The following is a 27,792-nucleotide window of genomic DNA, read 5'->3' as shown; positions in this document are numbered from 1 at the left end:
CTAGTCCAGGGTTGTGATGCCCTCTAAATGACCCAAGGAGCACATTCCTTAATTGATGTAAAAAGACATAACTGCATGGGACACATTGATTCCTCCTCTAAATGTGTCAAAGGTCACCATAAGTTTGAACTCTCAGACTATTCTGTCTTTCTGAGATTTGAAGTTACCTTTCAATGCTAGCAATTTCATGTAATATTTTTAAGGTAATATTTTTCCATCTATTGGCTAACATGTTACTAAGATACATTTTTTTAAGGCATTTTTGGTGCAAATTCGATATAGTCTATTTCATGCGTTTTTTTAGTGCAGATATGCTGCAATTCCACAATTAAAAATACAGATTTAGGGCCTGTTTCATAATTTGAGATTTATTGAATTAACTTTTCCTTTTTTGTTTTGTGGTAATGCTGGGGTAGGTGGGTTGGGGGACGGCAGTGAGATGCGCCAAAAAAATGCAAAACTTGATAAAAGTCACTGGCGCAACTGTAGTGCGATGAGCCAGGTCCAATTTGTATCCAGATCCCCAACTGCAAGTTGGACAGATGTTTGGGCCCTTGTAGCGTTCTAGATCCTATAAAGACATACATGTTCACCCCCCATGTAATAATGTCCCCCATCCTGTAATAATGTCCCCCATCCTAGCCCTCTTGTAATAATGTCCCCATTCTGGGCCCATCTTGTAATAATGTACCCCATCCAGGTATAATGTTTCCCATCCTGGGCCCCTTCCAAGCATAATGTCCCCCATCCTGTTATAATGTCACCCATGATGGGCCCCATCCTGGTATAATATCCCCCATCCAGGTATAATGTTTCCCATTATGAAAATCTTACAGTAAGAATGTCCTGAATCCAGGACCCCTTTCAGTAGTAATGTCACCCACTCTGGGACACTTTTGGTATTGTCCCCCATCCTGGGTCCCTTTTAGTAATACTGTCTCCCATCCAGGGGCCCTTTCAGGTATAATGTTCCACATCCTTGGCCCCTTTATGGTATATTGTCCCCCATCCTTGGCCCCTCTTGGTGTATTGAGTTTTATCCTGGTCCCCTTGCTATACTTATGTTCCCCATCCTGGGCACCTTCCTGTTATATTGTTACCCATCATGAGCCTCTTACTGGTGTAATGACCACCATTCTGGGCCACTTCTTAGTGTAATGTCACCCACCCTGAGCCTCTTCCTTTAATTATGTCCCTCACTCTTCTCCTACATATATTTTTTTAAAAAATAAGTGATTCTTTTTACTTTCTCATGCTCGCCATGGGCAGTGCATGACATCACTGCCATACGCCGCCTGTGAAGAGTACACCAAAGTCAGTTGCCAGCCTCTTATTGGCGCTGGTGTCAACACCACACCCTCCACATTCCCACTTCTCCTGTACAGGCCCCTGATCAATGTCACATATTGTTAATCTGTTTAAAGCTAAAACATCTAGATAATCAAAGTTGTTAAGGAAAAAAAAAACAATTAAAAAAGAAAGGCAACTTAATAAAGAATAAGGCACACATACTAAAGGCACTAAAAAGGAGCAAATTACTCCAGAAAACTGAAGAAACATCAATGATGAATTGGGGCATTAGTGCTTTTTCAATGACATTTTACGGCTTTTTTCACTACATATTTTTTGTTCAACTGTTGTTGCAACCTGTTGTTTTGAAGTGTATAGTAGCAAATTGTTAGATGAGAAAAAAGGGGATATTGGCACATCAATTTGTAAATACTGTAAAAACATGAACTTCTTTATTGTTTACTTCATTGCTCGTTTTGTCTTGGTATATAGAGCTCTGATGTGTTTCCCATCATGAAACACTCATATAGTCATAGAGATCATCTTTATAACTAAGGACGTGTTTAACGCCGGAAATGCGTCAGAAATGTACATATCGAGACAAGATGAGAAACATTATAATGAACTAAACAATAAAGAAGTTCATGTTTTTACTTACAAGTGGATGTGCCAATATCCAGCTGATGGACTGGCAACCAGGATAATATCAATGGAATTTGTTTAATTACATGGTGAGTTCAGCGTTTTTTTCTCTTTTGCACAATAGCAAATTGTTAAGTCTACATTCTGGTTTTCTTGATTTTTTTCCGAATTGGTGCCTTTTTTTTTTCTGAAATGCAACATACTCTATGAATTTCTTCTTTATGGGACTACGATTATATAAAATGTATAAAAATGAAAAAGGCTCCAAAGCCGATGAAAAGCATGCCATTGAAAATTTTTTAAATACACGGCTTTTATTACATACATTCTAAAATGTATCAAGCAATTTACAAGACTTCTTTAGATCCAAAATAGCTAAATGCAAGTTTGATCAAAATGGCAATACTTTTTTTTATTTAATTTGGGGACCTCTCTGTGATTTTAGTGATTGGTGGGGGTCCCAACATACTTCACTGTGCCTCTAGTAAAAGTAAATTAAATTGCTACAATCAACAGAAGCTGACTGTAATACTGATGTGCACCTTATAGGTAATGCAGTGCTTACTGGAGACTATTATACTTGTAACTTTTCTTGTAGTGATATACAAGATAATATAAATATAAAGAAAATAGAAAAAAATATGTTCGCTGGACTCAGCCAGGAAAGCATCAGGTTGTAAGTACCGCATGTCCTTATATTAGAAATTTAAGAGTGATTACTTCCTAAGGCTCTTTATGCCATGTTCCCACATTATGAAAAATCTGCAGATTTTCCTCCGCATTTTTTTATGCAGAAAATCTGCAGCACTTTTCAGTTCAAGAAAAGTGAATCTGATTTGGCTACTGTGCAGTAAAAGACACGGCAGAACTCGAAATTGACAAGACTTCTTGGTGTAGGATTTTCATTGTGTTTTTAAATGCGGAATTGCAGAATCCCTGAGCTAAATAATTATTCAAATCAACAGTCCAAAATGTCATCTTAATGTGAAAATTCATCCAAAAAACACAATGAAAAGCATAATAAACAGTATGGTTTGATATTGCGCATTTATGTGCAGACATCTGTGGAGAACATAAAATGCAGTGTTTTTACTTGTGGGAACATGACCAAAGGAATGAACATTGCTGCATTTTAAGAGTTGCAATTATTTTAAGGGAATATGTCAGTAGGATCAACTTTCCTAAGCCACGTACATGGGCATACAGGTCATAGAAAGTTGAATAAAATGATACCTTGATATTTGCGATCCGATGTTTTATTCCATAGAAATCAACATTTTTATTAATATGTAAATAAGTTCTTAAGATCTATGTGCCGGACATAGATCTCCATGAGAATCAGCCTCCAGAGCTCATTTTAAAGTAAAGACATGTAGATCAGGAGAGCGGACTGAAATCATTACATGTCTCACACTGGTAATAGTAATAATAATTTTATATTATTTATGGTCCAGCCATAAATATGGCATTTCAAATAATGCTGCATTAACCGGTCACCAGCCAGTATCTGTCTAAGTACAGTTACCAAGTCCTATTGGGTACATGGAGGATATGGAGTCAGATGAACAAGAGGAACCCAATTCTGAGGAGATTTTACAAAGAGGGAACAGGAAAGAGTTAGGTTAGTGAAGGGGGGTGATAGCCATGTCTAATGAGATGTGTTTTTGAAGCACGCTTAAAAATATAGGGGCTAGGTATTAGTTGTATTGTCTGGGGTAGTGCATTGCAGAAAACTGGCGCAGCATGAGAGAAGTCTTGGAGACAGAGGTGGGAGGTTTGGATTATGGTGGATGTTAATCTTAGATCAGTTGCAGAACATAGAGCATGGGTAGGGTTATAGACTGAGATGAGGGAGGACATGTAGGGCGGTGCAGAACTGTGAAGAGCTTTGTGGGTGAGAGTGATAAGTTTACATTGTATTCTGTAGCGAATGGGTAACCAGTGCAATGACTGGCACAAGATGGAGGCATCAGCTTAGCGGTTGGACAGAAATACAACCTTGGCAGCTGCATTCAGAACGGATTGAAGAGGAGAAAGTTTGGTATGAAAAGACCGATCAGAAGAGAGTTGCAGTAATCCAGACAAGAATATGAAAGAGCGTCAGTATGAGTTTTTGCAGTTTCAAAGGTGAGAAAGGTCAGACTCTGGAGTTGTTTTTAAGATGCAGGTAACATGAGCGAGTGAGTGATTGGATATAGAGAATAAAGAAAAGTTTTGTGTCAAATAAGATCCCATGGGTGTTATGGTTGAACCACTCAAGGCAATTTCAATATTGGATATAGGTATGTTAGCAGAGGGTGGAAACATGAGAAGTTCCATTTTGGAGAGATTTAGTTTCGGATAGAGGGAGGGAAGACATGATGACATGATGTTAGAGAGCTGCTAGTAGGTCATTAGAGACCTTAGTAAGGGCAGTTCTGTAAAATGTGAAAAGAAGAATCTGGATTGTAAAGGGTCAAGAAGACAGATATCTGAGAGATAGCGGATTAGATGAGAGTGGACCAAGTGCTCCAAGAGTTTAGAGAGGAAGGGGAGTTTAGAGACAAATCTGTAGTTGCCAGTGGAGTTCTGGTTAAGGGATACTTTTTTTAGTAAAGGGATTATGACAGCGTGTTTGAATGAAGAGGGAAAAATATCATAAAAAAGAGAGAGGTTAAATATTTTAGTAAGGTGGGCAGTGACAGCTGGGGAGAGAGACTAGAGGATATATGTGGGAATAGAGTCACTGGTGTAAGTTGTAGGACTAGGACGAGAAGAAGCAAGGAACCTGGTAACTTTTTTTCCGTGACAGGTTCAAAGGTGGAAAGTGAGCTTGAGGTGCAGGAAGAAAGGGGATCCAGTCTCTGAGGGGATTGTGCAAAGATATCCAGATGGATATCGTTGATTTTTTCTAGGAAATTAGTGTCCAGATTGTCAGTGCTGTGGTTGGTGATGGGGGCCTGTACTTTAGGACTCAGAAGGCAGTGGAAAATTTTGTAGAGTCATTTTGGATTGTCGGATAGTGATGTGAGGGTGGTGAAGTAGACTTGTTTAGCTAAATGGAGAGCTGAATTTATAGAGGATGAAGTCTTCTGCTGAAAGCTATTTGCTTCACTGATGCTTCGCTCACATTTGAGCACACTGGAGAAAATGTTTTTGCAGCATGTGTCAGGGTTGCAATTTTCTGTGCTGGATTGTTCTGCATGTAGCAGGTTCTGCTTCATCCAGGGCACTCTGCAATTTATTACTATAATGTGAAAATGCAGAGTCTGAACAGCAGAGGGAGGAGATCGGAACTAAAGATGACTGTAGATTGTTCATAAGCTCCTGGATATTGATGGCACGTAGATTTCTGTATGTGTGTTAAGTGGGGGTGTCCTGAGCAGGAAGACTGTTCTTGACAGAGTAGAAAAGAAGGTTGTGGTCAGAGAGTGGGAGAATACTAGGTCCAAAGTATACCTGTCATCATGTGTGGGAGAATTAGTAGGATGTGAATGGCCGAGAGAGGAGGTTAAATAAAGAAGATGAGTGGCATATAGGGAGGGCGGATTAACAATGGGGATGTTAAAATCCCCCAAGATGACAGTGGGAATGTCACAGGAAAGAAAGTATGGAAGCCAGGTGGCAAAATGATCCAGGAACTGGTTGGTTTTGCCTGGAGGGTGATACGCAATTCCCACTCGCAGGGAGAAAGGTTTGAGGAGTTTAATGTTGTGGACTCAAAGGAGGGAAACATAAATAAGGATACCAGGGAAGATAAGCACATTGTGATTACAGGAGCAGGCCAACATCTCCACCTTGTCTTCTCCCAGATCTGGCGATATGAGAAAATTGTAGCCCACCATATGAAAGAGCAGCAGCGGTGGTGGTGTCCAACTGCATGATCCATGTTTCATTGAGAGCAAGAGAGTTGAGGAAATTAGAAAGGAACAAGTCATGGATGTAGGGGAGTTTGTTGCACACTGATCATGAGTTCCAAAGACAGAAGGCATGCACTGCATGTTGATAAGATTAGCACAGTTTCTATGTGCCGCAGGAAGAGAGTTATATATAACTAGATGGTGGCCCGATTCTAACGCATCGGGTATTCTAGAATATGTAATTGCAGCCGACCGGGCGCAATCAGCAGAACGTTGTTTAAATTTGGCGCCAAAATCGCTGATTGGTCGCGGCCGGCAACCGCGACCAATCAGCAAAACGGTGTTTAAATTTGGCGCCAATATCCCTGATGGGTCGCGGCCAGCGGTCGCGACCAATCAGCAGAGTGTTGTTTAAATTTGGCGCCAATCTCGCTGATTGCTTGCGGTCGGCTGGCGGCCGCGACCAATCAGCAGAGTGTTGTTTAAATTTGGCGCCAATCTCGCTGATTGCTCGCGGTCGGCTGGCGGCCGCGACCAATCAGCAGAGCGTTGTTTAAATTTGGCGCCAATCTCGCTGATTGGTCGCGGCTAGCGGCCGCGACCAATTAGCAGAGCGTTGTTTAAATTTGGCGCCAATCTCTCTGGCTGGCGGCCGCGACCAATCAGCAGAGCATTGTTTAAATTTGGCGCCAGTCTCGCTGATTGGTTGCGGCTGGCGGCAGTGACCAATCAGCAGAGCGTTGTTTAAATTTGGCGCCAATCTTGCTGATTGGTCGCGGCTGGTGGCCACGACCAATCAGCAGAGCATCATTTAAATTTGGCGCCAATCTCGCTGATTCGCTGATTGGTCGCGGCCGGCCGGCGGCCTCGACCAATCAGCAGAGCGTTGTTTAAATTTGGCGCCAATCTCGCTGGCTGGCGGCCGCGACCAATCAGCAGAGCGTTGTTTAAATTTGGCGCCAATCTCGCTGGCTGGCAGCCGCGACCATTCAGCAGAGCGTTGTTTAAATTTGGCGATAAAATGCCTGATTGGTCGCGGCCGCTGTTTAAATTTTACGGTAAAATCGCTGATTGGTCGCGGGCAGCGTCCGCGACCAATCTGCACAGCAGTGTTTAAATTTGGCTCCAAGATCGCTGACTGGTCACGGCCGCTGTTTAAATGCAGCGCCAAAATCGCTGATTGGTCACGGGCAGAGGCCGCGACCAATCAGCGAATCGTATTGGTGAGGACAGGGGAGCGGAATCGTATTGGTGAGGATCGGGGAGCGTCGCTGCCTGTGCGGCTACTTCCGCTGCGAGAAGCCAGGAGATGAGCGGCTGCTCGCAGCAGAAGTATCACGACCGGAAGCGCCACTCCCCAGTCCTCCCTTGACACCCTAGCCGCATGGAGGTCAGCGGCGCGGCCGCCGGTCGGGATACTTCTGCTGCTAGCGACCGGGAGATGAGCGCCTCGCGCCGCCTAATCTCCCGGCTGCATCGCTGGCAGATGAGCCGCTAACGGCGGCCATCTTTTTCTCAAATCCCCCGTCGCTGATTGGCCGCAGCCGGATCAATGAGCGACGCGGGATTTCCTGGACAGACAGACAGACAGAAAGACAGACAGAAAGACAGACAGAAAGACAGACAGAAAGACAGACAGACAGAAGGGATAAGACGATTATATATATAGGTAGTGGAAGGAGGGAGGACAGAGTTAGGGGAGCTGTCACCAATAATAGGAGAGGGAGGAAAAAGAGAAAGATCACGTGGTTCAGTGGTTTGTGTGAGCATTTTGTGTGCTTTATGGTTGGTGGTAGTGGATGGTTTGGGGTGATTGAGAATTATATGCAGGGCCTGACAGGGGAGGAGAGAGACTGATTTGGAGAGGGAACACGCTATGTGTAAAAGGGCAGTAAAGGTGAAAGACAGCAGCATCTAGGACATAGATGAAGAAAAGAGACATGGAAAATAAATAATGCCGTAAAACTGAACAAGAAGCATGTTTGTTTGAATATCTGCCATAGCTTACCTGTTTCCTATCTTGTCCAACTACCATGTTAAACTGCATGCACTTCAATGATATTGCACTAATAAAAATATCACACACTTGCCCCCATCACATGTTCTCTCCCTAATCCAGATCTGAATATATAGCCCCTTCATTTATAATAAGCTCTGGAGGCAGATTCTCAGGGAGATCTGTGTCCGGACCATAAATCTTAACAGATCATTTACATATTGAGAAAGATGTGGTTTACTCTGGAACTGTTCATCAGATTGCAGATATCAAAGTATGATTTTCTTTAACTTTCTATGACCTGTATGCCCATATAGAAAGCTTAGGAAGGTTGATCATGCTGACAGATTCTCTTTAAGGGTTTCATCAACACGATAAACTGTTCAATTTGAAAAGTGCTTCTAAAAAAAAGCAACTTTGCAATTTCCTTGACATTAAAAATCCTCTTCAGTTTCGAAAATGGAGGGATATATAAATATTTTTTTTGTCTACTACTCAGTCTGCCCAAGTTGGTTGGTATTTTAGGCAAGTAGTGCAGCACTTAAAACCACTTTTCTATAGATCTTGCAAGAGCTGTTCTGAAGCTAGTTGGATCACTGCATTGTTAGCCTGAAATCCCGGCCACCTTCATAACAGCTGAATTTCTCTGAAGTTGCTTAGACAAAGCTGCCTCTGTTTGCAGCATCAGAGAGTGCTCAGTTTGGGTCAGTGGTGCGACCATGTCTGAATTGTCAGTCAAGTTGGAAAATTAGCAACCCCCTCATCCCTGGCAAGCAAGGAGCCGGCAGGTGGGGAGCAGAGCTACAAAAAGTTGGGGGTTCGCAGACATGGTTTTGTAACAGAACATATATTATTTGCTAGATCAGTACAAAGTTTATTGGTTCATTGATTTTTGTTTCTACATTTTCGAGATAACTGATACAGCTGGATGAGCAGAGATATATATTTTTGCTTATTTTTCTTCCAGGCGGCTTGTACAGAATGATATTGAAGAGATAGAAAACTATGCTTTCAACGGCACAGTTTTGCATCAACTGTGAGTTTATTAAACAAGTTTATCGTGTGCTTGTTCCTATCTAATACTTTTATTCATTTCTTAATTTTTTTTTTCTTTCTATCAGAGTCCTAAGCGGCAATCAGAGACTAACTACATTACCAGATCTTGTTTTCCACGGAGCCAGTGGACCTGAAGTATTGTAAGTTATATCTTGCCTTGATGAAGTTTAAATTAAATTTCTGAAATCTTTAGTTTTGTCTACAGCTCAGATCTATGAGAAAGAACAAATCAATACCGGAGTTGTAGAAGTTTCGTTTGCAATCTTGAGTTGTCCATACACTAACATAAAACTCCTCACATCATGGCTCCCGCTGGACTGCTCAATTCCAGTATGATATTTGCAAACATAAGTTTGGGATATCAGCAGCCTCTCTAAGGTCTTTCTCATTGGTTGATATAGAGTATCTATCTATGCTTACCATAGATATAGCTGTCCATACCTCAGTGGTTCTCCGGTCCAGCAAGACAAAACATTCATTTTTTTGTTTTTTCATTTGTTTCTTTCCTTTTGGCTACTATTCGTTATCAAAGCTCATCTTTTTTATGCCCATGGGTCCTAGTTTTTTTATTGATAGAGCTAGATCCAGCCATTGATATCAATAACATCTTATAAGCAATGGGGCTTTGCTTCTTTTATACTTTTTTTTCTAAGGGTAAGCTTGCTTATTAAAAACCCTGCATCAAAAGAATAAAAACAAAATACATTTTTCAACAATTTTAAGGGCTATTACATGTATAAAAGTAACCAGTCCCTTCTTTTACCATTTTTTAGAAATGGGACGCATACCCAGGTATGACATATCTAGCGGATATGCCATACTATAAATGCCTAAAATGGCAATAATTTGCTTTGAAAAAAACTTGCATCAAAAATAAAAGAATGACATACATTCTGTCAACATTTTAAAGGGATATTAAGTATAGAAAAGCCCCAAACCCACTCATTCTCCCCAGTGAATTTTTTAGAGGTGGGACTGGTACCCATTTTTTTAATATCTAAGATGTCAATATTTCCTTTCAATCTTCCAATCATCTAATTCTCAGACAAAACTTCACCCTTGCTTTAAGGCAACTGTCTGAAGCAGGAGCCCTTCCCCAGTGCTTAGCCTGCTGGCACACTAAATGCTGATCTCCAATGAAACCCCATCAATTGTCACATATGTTCCAGCTAAAGGGATGTAATGGATCTGAAGCGAAATAGTGCTTGTGTCGTCTACAGACTTCCTCTAGTTAGTTTTAGGAGCGTACAAAAAATATGCAGATTGACAAGCACGTAGGCAACTTTTGTACAACTTTAAGGCTGTGTGCCCACGTAGCATTTTTCAAGCGTATATGCTGCGGAATTTCCGCAGCGTAAACGCTTGAAAAACGCATGTATATCCGCACCCCATGGTCCCCAATGGGATTCCGCAAGTTCTATGCACATGCTGCGGATTTTTCCGCAGCGTTTATGCCGCGTTCAAAAATCCGCAGCATGTCATTTAATTTTGCGTTTCCGCAAGCGGAATTGCCTTTGTCCAATGCATAAAAAACGCAAGGCAATTCCGCATGTGGAAAACGCGTGATAAACGCGCGAAAAATGCGCGATAAACGCGTGCGGAATTCCACATGCGTTTTTCCGGGAGAGGACTTGCATTTATGCAGCAGAAATTTTCTGCTTCATAAATGCAACGTGGGCACATAGCCTAACAGAGCTGAATGAAGAGAGGGCACATGCACTGCCAACTGTGCTTCTAAAGTTGTTCTCCTAAGAGTTGTTTTCTTAGAGATGAAAGTGAATCAATTTAATTCAAATTGAATTTGTATCAAAATATTGTAAATTTGCTGGATGCGGCAAATTAGAAAAGTTTGCATATTAATTGTAACAAATTGCTTTAATGTATGCCCGCTGCTATTTTACACTAAATAGAAGATTGCATCAGCCAGAGAAGACTTACATGAATTCCGCTGCAACTGGGCAGGCTTCTCAATGATACCTTGCAGCTATGATATCACATAGTATAGCACATCACATAGAATAGCAGAGTATATCATAGCCTGTAGAAAAGCTGAAACAGGGAATGCAGCACTGCAACAATTTTGGAGTGAATCTATTAGTGAGAAGATGTCACAGCTCACAGGTCAGAAATAGAAATAGGGAGAAGAAGCAGAAAACTCTGAATATGCTGAGCATATGTTACCATCAGTTTACTCAAAGCCTTATATGTGATATATGATATCAAGGCTATGTTTGTGATAAACAATCCTAAAGGGGTTGCATAGAGTTCTTGGAGAGCTTAGTGTATTATATATGTATTTTCAGAGTAAATGGAGTACCTTTGATTTATGGCAAATTTTTCGCTGCAAATTGAGTTGTTTTTTTTAAAAGCTGGCGAATTTGAATTTCAAAAGATTTGATAATCTCTGTTAATAGCCTATGCATGTACCATAATTGCCTAAGTCAGGAAAACTTAAAAATGCAGCCCCCAGCTGTCTGGTTTATCTTGGCTTGTTATCAAAAATAAATAATTTTTAGAAACGGTGTGGGGTCCCCCCCATTTTTGATGACCAGCCGAGGTAAAGCAGACAGCTGATGGCTGGTATTCTCAGGCTGTTGCCCTCCCCAGCCTAAAAATAGCAGCCATCCCAGAAAAGGCTCATCCATTAGATGCGTTAGCAAGTGGGGTAATATTTTGTGGTTGATGTCAACTATGTAATGTCCATTGACATGAAGCCCAGGGGTTAGTAATGGATAGTCATCTATCAGACACCCGTATTACTAACCCCATAGTCAAAAGTAATAAACACACACACAGAGAAAAGTCCTTAAATTGTACAAAACAGTACCTGTCCCTCTTTTACCCATTTATTACCTTTAAAAAATAAAATCCAAAGGGTTCCGCCATAAATCCATCCCACGTCCCACGACGATCACTCAACTCTGCTACATCCAGATGCAGTGCTGAGTGGTGACATCAGTAATGTGACCTGCTCAGCATGACAGCTGGAACACACTGACAATAGTGTGTGAATCCGGCTGCTGCGAAGAGCGCTGATGTCAGTAAGCTTATCACGGTTCAAAGCCGATGAACTGCGGTAACCTTACTGACGTCACTGCTCGCAGCATGAGTTATTTCTCACGCTGCAAGCGGTGACGTCAGTAAGGTTACCTCAGTTCATTGGCTATGAACTGACATACTGACATTAGCACTGGTTGCAGTAGCCGGATTCATATGCTACTGTCTTTGTGTTCAGGATGCCGCGCTTAGTGTTGGTGTTGGCGTCTGAGCGTTGGTGTTATTAGTCTAGGAGGAGGCCAATATCATTCCTTCCCAGCCTATTAATATCAGTCTGCAGCTGTCTGCTTAGCCTTTGCTGGTTATAAAAAATAGGGGGGATCCTTTTTAATAACCAGTAAAGACTACACAGATAGCTGTGAGCTGATATTTATAGCCTGGGAAGCTTCATGGATATTGGTCCCTTCCCAGAATAATAACACCAGCCCCCAGATGTTTGCTTTCCCTCAGTTGGTCATTAAAAGTAAGGTGGACAACACACCATTTTTTTATTTTATTTCTTTATTTATTAGATAAATACATGTACAGTAAGCTACACATGCACTGCACTAATTATATATCTCACTCACATATTTCTTACTATGCACAGGAACTGGCTGGTGAATACGCTCATCAGCGTCGCCTATTCTCACTGCTATCAGTGAGACTAGGCGCATGTTGATGAGAGTAGTAGCCATCAGCCGACGCCTGACCTTTTCCCCACCGGTGACAGCCACGGGTTCACACGCTTTCCTTTGTGTGACATCTGGGAACCCGCAGCAGTCTGCGATACCCAGACACTGTGACCGGTGGGGCCTTCAGTAAGGTTACCGATGCTCAGAGCCGGAGTTTCCCATGCTGTCACACAGGTGACAGCGTGGGAATCATCGCATGTTTGGGCCCCCATTAATTGAATGGAGCTCGTGATCAAGTTGGGGTATCGTTGTAGTACCCAAACCAAACTTTTTATAAAATTCAGCTCAACCCAATGGACCCAAACATCCACAGGTCTGTCCATCCCTATGTTTATGTTATTTTTCCTGGGAAAAAAACTTGCACAGCATGATATTCAGCCAGATCTGTAACATAGCCTCAGATGTGAGTAGAGTCTTAGAGACCCATAATTGCATTGTATATCAACACCATAGAGTAAGTTAAAGCTAAACTATCATCAGATTTCATAATGTAAACTGTGTACATTATTACATAGATCTCTTAGCCCTAATAAGGCTGGTGTACTTACTTTTAAAATCCATGTAAGAATGGCTGTTTAATCATGATATTAAAATAATAAATAATAATAATTTTATATTATATTGAAGCTCATCAAGAGAATGGCAAGAGTGTGCAAAGCAGTTATCAAAGCAAAAGGTGGCTACTTTGAAGAACCTAGAATATAAGACATATTTTCAGTTGTTTCACACTTTTTTTGTTAAGTATATAATTCCACATGTGTTAATTCATAGTTTTGATGCCTTCAGTGTGAATGTACAATTTTCATAGTCATGAAAATACAGAATAATCTTTAAATGAGAAGTTTTGTCCAAACTTTTGGTCTGTACTGTATATAGCTCCATTATATTCCGCAGTACTTTACAACTGCAGGGCACATGTACAGACATTAAAGATATTACAAAGTAAGACATAGTTCAACAGTTACAGGAGGACTGAGGGCCCTACTCGCCAGTTAACAATCTATAAGGAGCTGGGGGTGGACATAACATGTAGAACGTGCTTGTTATGTATGGTCCAGCCATCATTATAATAAATTGGAGTTATGATATAAAGCTGCTTGAGCCAATCATTAGCCAGTATCTGTGTAAGTCCAGTTACCAAATGCTATTGAGGATGTGGAGACAGATGAACAAGAAAGGCCCCAATTCTGAGGAAAAAAATGAAGGCTGAGCAGGGGAGAGTTAAATTAGTGAATTGAGGTGATAGGCCTGTCTAAAGCATGTGTTTTTAAAGCACCCATAAAAATGTGGGGGTCAAGTATTAATCAGAGCTTCAAAGGGTAGTGAATTCCAGAAAAACTGCCACAGCAGCAGAGAAGTCTTGTTGATGGAAGTGGGAGGTTCGGATTATGGAGGATGTTAGTCTTAGATCAGCTTCAGATTGCAGAGCATGGTTAGGGTGACAGACAGAGATGAGGGAGGAAATGGAGGGTGGTGCAGAACTGTGGGAAGCATTATGAGTGAGAGTGATGAGTTTATAATATACTCTGCAGCGGATTGTTAACCAGTGCAATGAGTGGCACAAGGTGGAGGCATCAGTGTAGTGGCTGGACAGAAATATGATCCTGATTGCTGCATTCAGGATGGATTGGAGAGGAAACAGTTTGTTAAGAGGGAGACCAATTAGTAGAAACTGGCGAAGATTGAAAGGTGGCAATCATTGTCTCGCAAAAAACATTTTCATCAAAAAATCAACTTAAAAAACATGAAAGCAGGAGTGAATGGGTGACATGTAGGATGACAGCCCTTTCACGTCTCACTATGTTTCAATGGGTCCTACCAGGTGAGTGCCACCTTTCAATCTTTGCCAATTTTTGAATGCTACTTGTTTTGGTGCATCACCCACAATTTCGGCCTGTAATAAGTTCCATTCAAGCCATCTGGAGTAAAGGGCATTATTAAATGGTGCCAGATTTCTTCTGTTGAAAGACAAATTAGTAGAGCATTGAAGCATTCCAGACAAGAATGAGTAAGAGCAACAGTAAGAGATTTTGCAGTTTGAAAAGGTGAGAAAAGGTCTGATTCTGGAGATATTTTTTTAGATGCTGGTGACATAAGAGAGTGAGTGATTGCATTTAGGGAATAAAGGAAAGTTTTGTGTCAAATATGACCCCAAGATGAGTGTGCTGTTTGGGAGCTAAGGTTGAACCACCCAAAGAAATTTCTATATCGGGTATAAGTAGTTAAGTAAATGGAGGAAACATGAGAAGTTCAATTTTGGAGAGATTCAGTTTCAGATAGAGGGAGGACATGATGTTAGAGATAGCAGACAGACAATCCCTGGTATTTTATAGTAATGCAGGGGTGATGTCAGGACGAGATGTGTTTTATTGGGTGTCATCAGCATTTGCATGTAGATGGGACTGGAAACCAAAACTGCTGATGGTTTTTCCAATAGTGGCGATTTAAAGGGAGAAGGGGACGTTGCGGTCAGAGAGTGGAAGAGGGGAGTTAGTAAAGTCATGCATTGAGCAGAGCAGGAAGAACAACTGGTCCAGTGTATTCCCATCTTCATGTGCAGGAGGGTTAGTAAGTTGTGAAAGGCCTAAAGAGGAGGTTGGAGAAAGAAGATGAGCAGCTGATGCTGAGAGTGCATTATCAATGGTGATGTTAAAGTTCCCCATGATGAGTGTGGGAATAACTCAGGATAGGAAGTGTTGAAGACAGGTGGCAAAGTGATCCAGGAACTGGTTGGTTTTGCCTGGGGTGAACGATACACAACCGCCACTTACAGGGAGAAGGGTTTGAGGAGTCTAAGTTTATGGACCTCAAAAGAAGGAAGAACATAAGTGAGGTTACAGGTGGACTAACCTTAAAAGCTCATTGTGATGAAAGGAGCAGTCCAACACCTCCACCTTGTCTGCTCTCAGATCTGGGGGTATATGAAAATTTCAGGCCACCATATGAGAGAGCAGCAGAGGCAGTGTCCGACTTCTGGAAATGAAAAAATCGTGGATGTAGGGGAGTTTGTTGCACACTGACCTTAAGTTCCAGAGAGCACAATTAAGAGACAGGAGAAGCGATGCATTGAATGATAAAATATTAGCAGTGTTTCTATGTGCAGGAGGAAGAGAAAAAAGGGCCCAGGTTAGAGGAGATGTCGCCAGCTACTAGGAGAGGGAGAATAAAGAGAAGAGCAGGTGGTTCTGTGATTTGGGTGAATGTTTTGTGTGCTGTATGTGACGCGCCCCCTGGGCCATATTCTTTAGGGGAATACCCGGAGCCGGATCAGATGGGGGTTGTAGTCTCCGAGTGGCTGTGACCCGGTCCGTGCCCAGGGTGTCAAGCTCAGTGTGTGGCAGTCCTTACTGATGTTACTAAAGTTCTTTATGTCGACTACGCCACCCGTTGAATTGCGGTCACTACGGCCGCCGCTGCAGCAGGGTCCGCTGAGGCTGATGGTGTTTGTGCAGCTTAGGTGGTATAACCCCCAACGGGAGGGGTATAGCCTCAGGGGGTCAGGTGCAGAGGATGGTGGTTGTGGAAGTGCAGGGATGATGGTAATGAGAGTCAGAGTCGGGTTGTGCAGTTCAGGGTTCTTTACTTACTGCTGTTCTTGTACCGGTCACTCCGGCCTTGAGTGACCACCCGAGCCGTGCTGCGTCCACCAGGTCCTGGACTCGGCCAACCCCCAAGTAGTTCTGGAGCGTGGTTCTGAGCTCCCTTTCTGTCCTGTCCTCGTCTCTGGCCTTCCCCACCAGGGATCCACCTATGTCCGGCTCCCTCGGGCCTCTTGTTGGCGAACCCTTGTCTCTGGGTTCCCTGACCCTATGCGTGGTCTGCCTTCCGGGTGGATATAGTGGGTGGCCGTGGCAGATTCTGCCCACGGCCTCCGGTTCCTGGCTAAGGTGTGCTGTAGCCTCTGCCAGCTTGGGATCCGGTACCCTGTTGCCAACTCTTCACCCTTTGATTTAGTTTGGGCTCTCAGAGTTCCTTCTTTCTCCCCCTCTGGGTCTTTCGTTCTCTCCTCTCTCACTCTGGGCCTGGGGCTGCTCTGCTCCTCTGCTTTCTTCCACTGCTCTGCAAAGTCTTCACTACAACAGGCTGACTGGTTGCTGTCTGCCTGTCTGACCCTGATCTTAGATGGTTCCCACCTTTTATACTCCCTCTATGTGTGAGCTCAGGTGACCAGCACCCAATGAGCTCCTACCTTTACCCAGACTGCTCCCCCTATCTGCCCCTACACTACTGGGATGCTCCACCCCCCTCCCACTCCACCCAGGAACAGACTCTGTCGTACCTGCACATTTCTCTAGTGGGAGTACCATCGGTCTGTTCCTCGGAAATGGGATGTGTGTAGTGCATGCAGCTAACTGAGCTCAGTTCCACACTCCATCCTTACCCGGGAGTGGAATATCACACCTCTGGCTGAGGTGCAATACCCCTGTAGCAGCCGAATCCTCAGGGTGCTACATTCCCCCCTGGTAAATCACAGCACGTCCTCGGGCTGTAAGATATAAACAACATCCAAAACATACAATTTTTTTTTTTTTCATAAACATAAACATATAAAACATATAAAACACCATATACATCATCAGCAGCATAAACTTTTCATATAAAACTTTTCATAAAAACTTTTCATAAAAACATTCTTGTCTTCTGGTTCCTCCGGTCACGGTGCAACTTGTGACCGGGTAAAGTGCGACAGTCTCTTGAAGAAAAACAGTTTCCTATAAAACCGGTAGGGGGCGCTTTAGGAAGCGCAACTATATACAAGGGGATATGGCCGCTCTCAGTCCTCGGCCAGGTATTAGGAAAGGAATGACCGCTCTCAGTCCTCGGTCAGTGGGAACAGGGACACACGTGGTTAACAGTTCACTTTTGGCTGGTCCCAACGGGGACTATATTTTAACTAGCAGCAGTAACAGTTCTTATACCCTGACGGGTAACTTTATACAGTCTCTTCACTACCGTACTCAACGACGGCGTCCTCCTGCTCTTTCTTTGTGGACAGTTTCAGACCCGTCCGGGTCCTCTTGCTCCTCCTCACACCGCAGCTCCTCCTCCGTCAGGCGATGCACATGGAGGGCGTAGGGTCCTTTGGCACACTTGTGCCGGGTGAAGGTGACCTCGTCCCCTAAATACAGGTCACGACCTCTGTGTCCCTCCGGTAGGTGGGACTCAACGTCTCTCCTGGTCACGAAGACGTCGCCTGGGGTGCGATGATCCCTGATGAAACCCCACCCATGCTGCAGATTGAACTTTATCACAGTCCCGATGGTACGGGGACCATGCGCTGCACGGGGGTTTCTCCTGGTCCGGCTCTTCTGCTCTGCGCTCCTTATTTGGGCTTGTTGTTCCCGGACCCGCCTCTCTCTCCGCTCCCTCTCAAAGACCTCAAGCTGCTGCCGGCAGCACTCTGCACGCTCCGCTGCAGCTGCCCGAGTCTCCTGAGTGAACCCCATGAGGTCTTCTCCAGTGGGATCCCACTCAAACTGGGTCTCTTCTAGCGGGGGCGAGATCCTCTTTATGGGCTTTGGAGCCGGGATCAGGGGTTCGCACATGGCCCTTGCTTTTTGCAGCTCCAGCTGGATGTATTCCTGGGGCCATACGAAGGGCTGCCCATCCGGGCACGTATGCTGGGCGAACAGGTCCTCACCCAGGTGCGGTACTTTAGGTGTTATGGGCGCCGTGGTGGTAGCGGCGCCCGGGTTAACCAGGCCTTGCGACCAGGCCTGGGGCACCTTGAAAGTAAAGGGCACCGTAAGGACGGCGGCGCCCTGTGTTACTTGGCCCTGCGACCAGGCCGGTGGCTCCGCGGAGGTAGGGGGCGCTGTTGGTATTGCGGCGCCCGGGGGTACTAGGCCTTGCGACCAGGCCGATGGTACTTCCTGCTTGGTCACGCTCGGGGTCGAGGCGTGTGACGTCACAGGGGTCGCGGCTCCCGTTTGAGGCCTAGGCTGCGGCGGTGACGTTGCAGCGACGGGCACGGCAGGGGATACTTCGGGCTCTGCGACGGGGAGCTGGGGCAGGCACGCGGTTTCCCGGCTCGGGGTAGTGACGTCCTCTTTACCTGCCTCCATTCGTTCGGCTCCCTTCTCGGCGCCGTCTCCGGCCTTCAGTCCTCCTGCGCCATCCTCAGAGGCGGTCTGTCTCCTCGTCTCAGGTGGCGTGCTCCGCTGACGAGTTTCAGTCTGCTGGGCCATCTCACGGCTCCATTCTGCTAACGTCTCTCGCTGCACCCGGGCCATCCTCCGTGCGAGGCCCTCCAGCGCAGTCTGTGCACACTCCCGATCTCGGGGGAGCTGTGCCAAGACCTCCACTAAGCCTAGTGGGGTCGTTGCTTCTAGCAGGCTCCTGACCAACGGGTCGGTGCTGCTCTGCTCTCCTCCCGTTGTCTCCAGCAGGCCTTCTGGAGTGGCGACCGGCAACAGGCTCCTGACCACTGGGTCGGTGCTGCCTGGAGTGGCGGCCCGCATCAGGCTCCTGACCACTGGGTCGGTGCTGCCTGGCTCTCCCTCCATCTCCGGGTAGGCTCTTTCTGGACTCTGCTCCAGGCTTCTTGTCTCCGGGTGCGCTCTCTCCAGACTGCTCCAGGCGACACCCATCTTTGTTCTCTTCTTCTCAGTCCTCCCACTTCGAGGGCGGTCCCGGGGCCACTTGGTGATTGTCAGCTCCAGGGGCAGTTCTTTCACGCTGACAGACACCTCTAGCATCACAGTCTCTGTTGGTGGGGGCGGTTTCCACTTTTGGCGCCATTTTCGGTCCTGGCCCACGATGGGAGGCGGCCTCTTGCCATCCTCTGGTACGCCCATAATGGCGTCCGCTCTGACAAGGCGGGAAACCTTTGGAAATGGCGGGAATCGTCTCCCAGTGGCGGGAAACTCTGCAGATGGCGGGAAAAAGCTGTTAATGGCGGACAACCGGCGGGAATCGATCTGTGATGGAGTCCGATGGCGGGGACCCTCCGGGACCGGCGGGAGACTTCTTTTTGAGGTAAACTTGTTCTTTTCTTCAGGCACGCAGTATCCGGTTGTTGCGGGCACGTTATCCTGCCGACTACGCCAAAGTTGACGCGCCCCCTGGGCCATATTCTTTAGGGGAATACCCGGAGCCGGATCAGATGGGGGTTGTAGTCTCCGAGTGGCTGTGACCCGGTCCGTGCCCAGGGTGTCAAGCTCAGTGTGTGGCAGTCCTTACTGATGTTACTAAAGTTCTTTATGTCGACTACGCCACCCGTTGAATTGCGGTCACTACGGCCGCCGCTGCAGCAGGGTCCGCTGAGGCTGATGGTGTTTGTGCAGCTTAGGTGGTATAACCCCCAACGGGAGGGGTATAGCCTCAGGGGGTCAGGTGCAGAGGATGGTGGTTGTGGAAGTGCAGGGATGATGGTAATGAGAGTCAGAGTCGGGTTGTGCAGTTCAGGGTTCTTTACTTACTGCTGTTCTTGTACCGGTCACTCCGGCCTTGAGTGACCACCCGAGCCGTGCTGCGTCCACCAGGTCCTGGACTCGGCCAACCCCCAAGTAGTTCTGGAGCGTGGTTCTGAGCTCCCTTTCTGTCCTGTCCTCGTCTCTGGCCTTCCCCACCAGGGATCCACCTATGTCCGGCTCCCTCGGGCCTCTTGTTGGCGAACCCTTGTCTCTGGGTTCCCTGACCCTATGCGTGGTCTGCCTTCCGGGTGGATATAGTGGGTGGCCGTGGCAGATTCTGCCCACGGCCTCCGGTTCCTGGCTAAGGTGTGCTGTAGCCTCTGCCAGCTTGGGATCCGGTACCCTGTTGCCAACTCTTCACCCTTTGATTTAGTTTGGGCTCTCAGAGTTCCTTCTTTCTCCCCCTCTGGGTCTTTCGTTCTCTCCTCTCTCACTCTGGGCCTAGGGCTGCTCTGCTCCTCTGCTTTCTTCCACTGCTCTGCAAAGTCTTCACTACAACAGGCTGACTGGTTGCTGTCTGCCTGTCTGACCCTGATCTTAGATGGTTCCCACCTTTTATACTCCCTCTATGTGTGAGCTCAGGTGACCAGCACCCAATGAGCTCCTACCTTTACCCAGACTGCTCCCCCTATCTGCCCCTACACTACTGGGATGCTCCACCCCCCTCCCACTCCAGCCAGGAACAGACTCTGTCGTACCTGCACATTTCTCTAGTGGGAATACCATCGGTCTGTTCCTCGGAAATGGGATGTGTGTAGTGCATGCAGCTAACTGAGCTCAGTTCCACACTCCATCCTTACCCGGGAGTGGAATATCACACCTCTGGCTGAGGTGCAATACCCCTGTAGCAGCCGAATCCTCAGGGTGCTACATATGGTGTTAGCGGATGGTTTGGATTTTTTATACTGTGAAGAGAGTGCACAGAGTATGTAAAAGGGTGGAAGTTGTGAATGAAAGCAGCAGCTAGGATAAACATCAGGCAAAAAGATATGGAAAATAAATGATGCTTTACAATTGAACAAGAAACATGTTTATTTGGATATCTTGCACTGCACAGCTTACCTGTCTCCTGCCCTGTTCCACTACCTTGCTTAACTGCTGTGCACTTCGACGATTGTGTACTTAGAAAAATATTGCACACAAAACATGGGTTTAAATGATGATGACCGGGACCAATAAAATGATCATTATAAGGGTCCAGATATAGAATGAAATAGCTCATGAGTCCAAGTGTGTTTAGTCTCCAACCACCCAGCCTGACGGACTGTTGCCGATTCTACTGAGCAGTGTTGGATCTCAGCAGTAGTGTTGAGCCACTCCCGTAGTGTTCGAGTTCGGTTCGGTTCGTCGAACACCCGTGTGTTCGCCGAACTGTTCGTCGAACTGTTCGTCGAACACCTTCGAACACCGTTAAAACCAATGGCAGGCAAACAAAAACACATAGAAACACATAGAAAACACCTTCAAAGGTGTCCAAAAGCTGACAAACTGCTCAGAAGACACAACTAACACATGGAAAAGTGACAAGTACATATAGTCATGCGAAAAGAAAAGAGGTGGAGGAGTAAAAGGAGGGGGAGACACAGATATAGGCATGTCATGCCCTTCTAAAATCCAAAAAGTGAGAAGCCGACACGTTCAGTCCGCTCCTGCCCGTGCCACCTCCGTGTCGCCGGGTTTGTGCCAGAGCCGCGGTGAACCCTGACGGCCAGCCCCCCTCTCCCAATACTGGTGCCTGTCCGCTGGTGGGTCGAGCGAGCCCCCCTGTGGTGGAGGCAGCTCTAAGCTTTTTAATTTAAATTGTCTCTCTAATTTGAATGAATACACTTTAAATCCATTTACAAGGATCTATTGGAGGGCAAGTCTCATGCCAGCAGCCGCGTAATTCCAGCTCCAGTAGCGTCCACTAAAGCTGCTGCAGTTAAAAAGCTTTTATAAGGATCGAGCTCGGCTGTCCACCGCAAGGCATCCTACTGCCAGTCCCAGCCCCTATGCCTTGGGGTGCCTCCTGATGCTCTTCACTGAGTATCCCGTGGTCCCGAAGCATTTCCTTTGAAAAAATTAAGTGTCCAAACTACAGGTGGTGTAGCTTGCTTAACAGCCGGGATAATCCGCTGACTAGCAGACACTGCTACTAGGCACAAAGTATTTCCTGGGCTAGATGCAGTTAAAAATTTGTAATTAGATACTCTCGTTGGATGCTGAGAAAGCATTCCATAGAGTCTCCTGGCACGCCATATATGATTCTCTTAAAAAGCTTGGGGTAGGGGTCTAGGGGACCCTTTTATAGCCAAAATCACGGCCCTGTATCACAATACGTCACCTAGGCTGAAGATAAATGGAACTGTAGCACCCTGAGGGCTCGGTTGCTATAGAGGTATTGCACCTCACCCAGAGGTGTGATATCTCACTCTCAGGTAAGGATGGAGTGTGGATCAGGACCCGACACCTGCATGCATTACACCACATTGCCGTGGGGCAGGGCGACCAATATGCCTCTGAGATGGGCACGACAGTCCCTGTCCCTGGCTGGAGTGGGGGGAGGGAACACTGAGGAAGGGGAACTCTGTAGTGCAGGAGCAGGGGGGAAGCAGTTCCTGGGTGCATTGAGAAGGGAGTATAAAAGGTGGGCACCATCTTAGTTCAGTGCAGAGAAGTCTGAGCTGAAGTGGCAGGGAGCAGGGGCTCTGCATGAGCTCTGCTCCGGAGGCGGGCCTAATAACAGAGGCCCAGGCCTGGAAGAGGGAGAAGGAAGGAAGAGGAGCGGAGAAGGCTCCAGGAACGAGGAATGAAGGGATCCCATGGGTGCGGACGGGCGAGTCGCCACCGCACGCCCGAATCCACCTGCGCGGAGGGGTCAGGCCAAAGGGGGAGACCGGTCCCCGAAACTAGTGGAGGCAGGAAACGACCCTCAGCTAGAAACCGGAGGCTGTGACATTTTATGTGGCGCAGCCCCTCGCTACACCCGCTAGGAAGGCACCACATAGGGTCAGGGAAACTGGCGCCAAGTTTACCAAGAGGAGGCCCGAGGCAGCCGGACAGAAGGGTTGGTAAGAAAGGCCAGACAAAGGACACACAAAGGGGGTCCTGTGAAGCGCTCCAAAGTTATCTGGGAGTTGTCTGAGCCCCTCACCTGGTGAGCACAGTACGACGTGGGCAGCCGTTACCTGCAGACGTGGTCTGGATAATAAGAACTGTGAGTAACGGCCCTGGACTGCATCACTGACTCCGTGTCGTTACTGCTGCTGCCCTGCACCATCACCCCCATCCTCCGCATACACTGCCCTGAGGCTATACTCCTCCCGTGAGGAGTTATGCTACGCTCTGCTGCACCCACAACACCAGCCTCAGCGGTCTGCCCTGCAGCGGCGGTTCACTCTGACCGCAATCCACGGGTGGCGTAGTCGGACATTTAAACATCAAAACCACATAAATAGTTCCGCCACTGGTTTGACCACCCTGAGCCACGGAACCGGGACGCCACCACGAAGACTACAACCACCAGCATCCACCAAAAAGGGTCCGGCTCCGGGTGTCCCAAGGCCCAGGGGGTGCGTCAGAACATTTTCATCACCTTTCACAATCACCAATGGGACAAGGCAGGGATGTCCTCTGTCCCCTCTCTTATACATCCTAGTGACGGAGCACCTGCTCTCATCAATTCGCCATAACCCCAATATTAGGTGGATTGAGGTGGGAGGCACCGAGTATAAGTAGTGTTGAGCATTCCGATACTGTAATATCGGGTATCGGCCGATATTCGCGGTATCGGAATTCCGATACTTAATTCCGATACTTTTACAATATCGGATACCGGAATCGGAAGTTCCCATAATGCCTGCGCTCTGCACTGTCTGTGAAGGATGACAAGTTGGATGGCAGCGCGATCCAGCCTGTCATCAGAATGCCATCCCAGCAGGGGGAGAATTCTCCTGTTTGTTTAAAAGCCGGCGGCTTTTAAACAATCACACAGCCCCATACTGCTTCCCCGCAGCCTCCCACCCCGATCCTCCGCTCCCCTCGCCACCTCCAATCCCAATCGTAAATTAGGACCGGACGGGGAGCGCAGCACCAAAGAGCGAAGGACCCGGGCGGGGAAGCCGGCAGTGAAAAGACTTCACCGCCGGCTTTCCCGTTCTGTGCTGCGCTTTCCCGCCGGTTATTTCAAATGAACAGCTGAGGTATCAGGTGATGCCGATCAGCTGTTCATTTGAAGTCGCCGCGGTGCCCTCAGAGGGTTCATGTGAGTTCATGCTTGACTGCATGAACTCACATGAACTTTCCCACGGCCTCACAGGTCAGCCTCACCTCCCAGACCCGTCATGATTAGTGTGTGTGCGGGGTGTGTGTGCGGGGTGTGTGTGCGGGGTGTGTGTGCGATGTTTGTGCGGGTGTGTGCGGTGTCTGTGCGATGTGTGCGGGGTGTGTGTGCGGGGTGTGTGTGCGGGGTGTGTGTGCGATGTTTGTGCGGGTGTGCGCGGTGTCTGTGCGTGCAGGCAGACATAGGCCGATGTGACACTACTACTCCCATCGGCCTATGTCTGTCCCCCGTCCACTCCTGCCAGCAGGATCAGCTCGATGGGAGCAGTAGTTCCCATCAGCCTGATCCTGCTATTTAAATTGCCCTACTGTGTCCCCAATAAATGTTAAATGCATGTCATTGGTGGCCAGTGGTTACCTAAAAGAAATTAGTTCATACATTACCTGTCCCCGCCGATCGCCACCTAAAATAAAGTAAAAAATAAAAAACTACACCTATACTCACCTAGACACCTAATTCCCCGAAGCCATCGATCTCCTGTAATAAAATATAAAATAATAAACCACAACCTTATCCTTACCCCTCCGTAGTAGTCCACGAGTGTCCCACGAAGATCTCCAGTTCAGAGCAGCCACATAGAATGTGACCGCTCTGAACCGCTGCCGCCGCTAGAATGACGGGGCCGTAAGGGTTCACCGGAGTTCAGGCAGCGCTGCTCCGGTTAGCTCCTTTACGGCCCTGCTGTATCGTGAGAAATTCCCACGGTACAGCAGTGCCGTAAAGGAGGTCTCCGGAGCTGCGCTGCCTGAATGCACTCCGGTGACCTCAGTCAGTGGCTCCCGCTGCCGGGAGCGGACGTGTTCCCGGCAGCGTGAGCTTACAGCAGCCATGACAGCTGTCACCATCTCCAGATGTGACAGCTGTGCATGGGAGATCAGCGCAGGAACGTGGACAGGTAACTATTATTTTTAGTAAACTAAGAATTAAATAAAATTGTGTGTTTTATTTCAAATAAATTATTTTTTTCTGGGTGTAGTGTGTGTTTTTTCTTTTTAACACTTTGTAGGTTAGTAATGGGGGTGTCTTATAGACGCCCATCATTACTAACCTGGGCTTCATGGCAGCTGGCGCTGACATGAACCCCACCACTATTACCCCCTGCCACCGCACCAGGGCAGCGTGGAAGAGCGAGGCTAAGTGCCAGAATTGGCGCATCCTATGGATGCGCCATTTCTGGGGCGGCTGACGGCTGGTGTTTCTAGCCTGGGAGGGGGCCAATTTTCATGGCACCCTTCCTGGGCTATTAATATCAGCCCCCAGCTGTGTGCCTAGCCTTTGCAAGCTATTAAAATAGGGGGGACCCCACGTCATTTTTTTTGGGGGGTCCCCCATTTTAATAGCTAGTAAAGGCTAGGTATTCAGCTGGGGGCTGATATTAGTAGCCTGGGAAGCTCCGTGGGTTTTACCCCCTTCCCAGGCTTCAAACATCTGCCCCAGCCGTCTGCTTAACCTCCGCTAGAGACTAAAATTATGGGGGATCCCACGCCATTTTTTTTTTAAATAAATCCTTTATAAATCCACTCCTCAGTGTCTGGCTGTGACGGCATCCAGATGAGCCGAGGTCATGTCCAATGAACTCAGCTCACCTCATGTAAGTCACTGACAGCGTGGGAAAATTCTCCTGCACTCAGCACTTCAGCGTGAGAATTTTCCCACGCTGTCAGTGACGTGCATGAGGTGAGCTGAGTTCATTGGACATGAACTCGGCTCATCTGGATGACGTCACAGAGAGACACTGAGGAGCGCAAGCATGCCTGCGCTTCTCAGTGTCTGCGGGATGACAGGCTGGATGGCAGCGTTCTGCTGCGGTCCAGCCTGTCATCTCGATGTAGCAGAGCTGGAGCTGTCCTGGGAACCATTGAAAGGTAAGGATGATGTTGCTTTATTATTTTTCTTTTATTGCAGGAGATCGTTGGCTTCAGCTGGAATGGGCGTGATGGTAAGTATGGTTTAATTTAGAACAATAAAGAATTGTGTGTTTATTTCAATTAAAGGACTTTATTCTGGGTGTTTGTGTTTTTCTTTAACTTTGACTATGGGGTTAGTAATGGGGGTGTCTTATAGACGCCTCTCCATTACTAACCTGGGCTTGATGTCATCTGGCATTATAAGCTGACATCAACCCCAGCCCTATTACCCCACTGCCACCGCTACAGGGCAGTGGGAAGAGCGAGGCTAAGTGCCAGAATTGGCGCATCCTATGGATGCGCCATTTCTGGGGCGGCTGACGGCTGGTATTTCTAGCCTGGGAGGGGGCCAATATTCATGGCACCCTTCCTGGGCTATTAATATCATCCCCCAGCTGTCTGCCTAGCCTGTGCTAGCTATTAAATTAGGGGGGACCCCACGTTATTTTTTTGGGGGGGTTCCCCCATTTTAATAGCTAGTAAAGGCTAGGTATTCAGCTGGGGGCTGATATTAGTAGCCTGGGAAGCTCCATGGGTATTACCCCCTTCCCAGGCTTCAAACATTTGCCCCAGCTGTCTGCTTAACCTCCGCTAGAGCCTAAAATTAAGGGGAACCCCACGCCATTTTTTTTTTAAATAAATCCTTTATTTTAACACTAAATGACAAGTACAGTAATCAACACTATTACTGTACTTCATATATATGTGACTGATATGTTTCTATCTATCTAATCTATGTGTGAAGCTCTATTCTGTCTGTTATAAATTGTCGGGTACAGATGCTGAATTGCCGGCCGGCTTTTTTAAAGAGACGGTGCACGAAAACACTAATATTTTTTTAAATAAATCCTTTACACTAAATGACAAGTACAGTAAACAACACTGTCACAGTACTTCATATATATGTGACTGACATGTTTCTATCTATCTAATCTATGTGTGAAGCTCTATTCTGTCTGTTATAAATTGTCGGGTACCGCTGCTGAATTGCCGGCCGGCTTTCTTAAAGAGACGGTGCATGAAAACACTAATATTTTTTTAAATAAATCCTTTACACTAAATGACAAGTACAGTAAGCAACACTGTCACAGTACTTCATATATATGTGACTGACATGGTTCTATCTACCTAATCTATGTGTGAAGCTCTATTCTTTCTGTTGTAAATTGTCGGGTACCGGTGAATGCCGCTGATGAATTGCCGGCTTTTCATGTGATTCTACATTATTCTTAGTTGTTTTACTTCATGTAGAATTAACCTACAAGGAAAGAAAGGGTTTATTTTCATTCCGATATTTGTGTCCCATTGACTTGCATTGGTTTCCGGTATCGGAATCGGCGATATCCGATACTTTTTGGGTATCGGCCCGATCCAATCCGATACGATATTTCCTGATATCGGAAGGTATCGCTCAACACTAAGTATAAGTGCTCTCTATTTGCTGATGATGTCCTAGTATATATCACTCAATCACATATATCCATTCATGCTGTTATGGCTGAAATAGATCACTTTGTTACATGGTCAAATTTTAAAATCAATGCAGCGAAGTCTGAGGCCCTCGATGTCTCCCTCCCCAAATCCATATAGGATTC

General features: G+C 46.4%; 1 protein-coding gene across 3 annotated transcripts in view; it reads left to right on the top strand.

Moving 5' to 3' along the window:
* The window catches only part of FSHR (follicle stimulating hormone receptor), a 307,547-nt gene that overhangs the window by 200,427 nt on the left and 79,328 nt on the right, over positions 1 to 27,792 (top strand). For 2 of the 3 annotated variants that reach the window (XM_073672098.1, XM_073672097.1), the window contains 3 exons: positions 2,531 to 2,608; positions 8,735 to 8,803; positions 8,889 to 8,963. In XM_073672098.1, coding sequence (XP_073528199.1) covers positions 2,531 to 2,608; positions 8,735 to 8,803; positions 8,889 to 8,963 — 222 coding nt within the window. The remainder of the gene's footprint in view (positions 1 to 2,530; positions 2,609 to 8,734; positions 8,804 to 8,888; positions 8,964 to 27,792) is intronic. The other variant, XM_073672099.1, reaches the window with a different exon arrangement.

The sequence above is a fragment of the Phyllobates terribilis genome, unplaced genomic scaffold, assembly GCF_046119375.1.
Source record: "Phyllobates terribilis strain yellow unplaced genomic scaffold, ASM4611937v1 Scaffold_3__8_contigs__length_932513732, whole genome shotgun sequence".
Lineage (NCBI taxonomy): Eukaryota > Metazoa > Chordata > Amphibia > Anura > Dendrobatidae > Phyllobates > Phyllobates terribilis.
The sequence above is the reverse complement of the archived record's forward strand: the minus strand, read 5'-3'. Positions and strand labels throughout refer to the sequence as shown.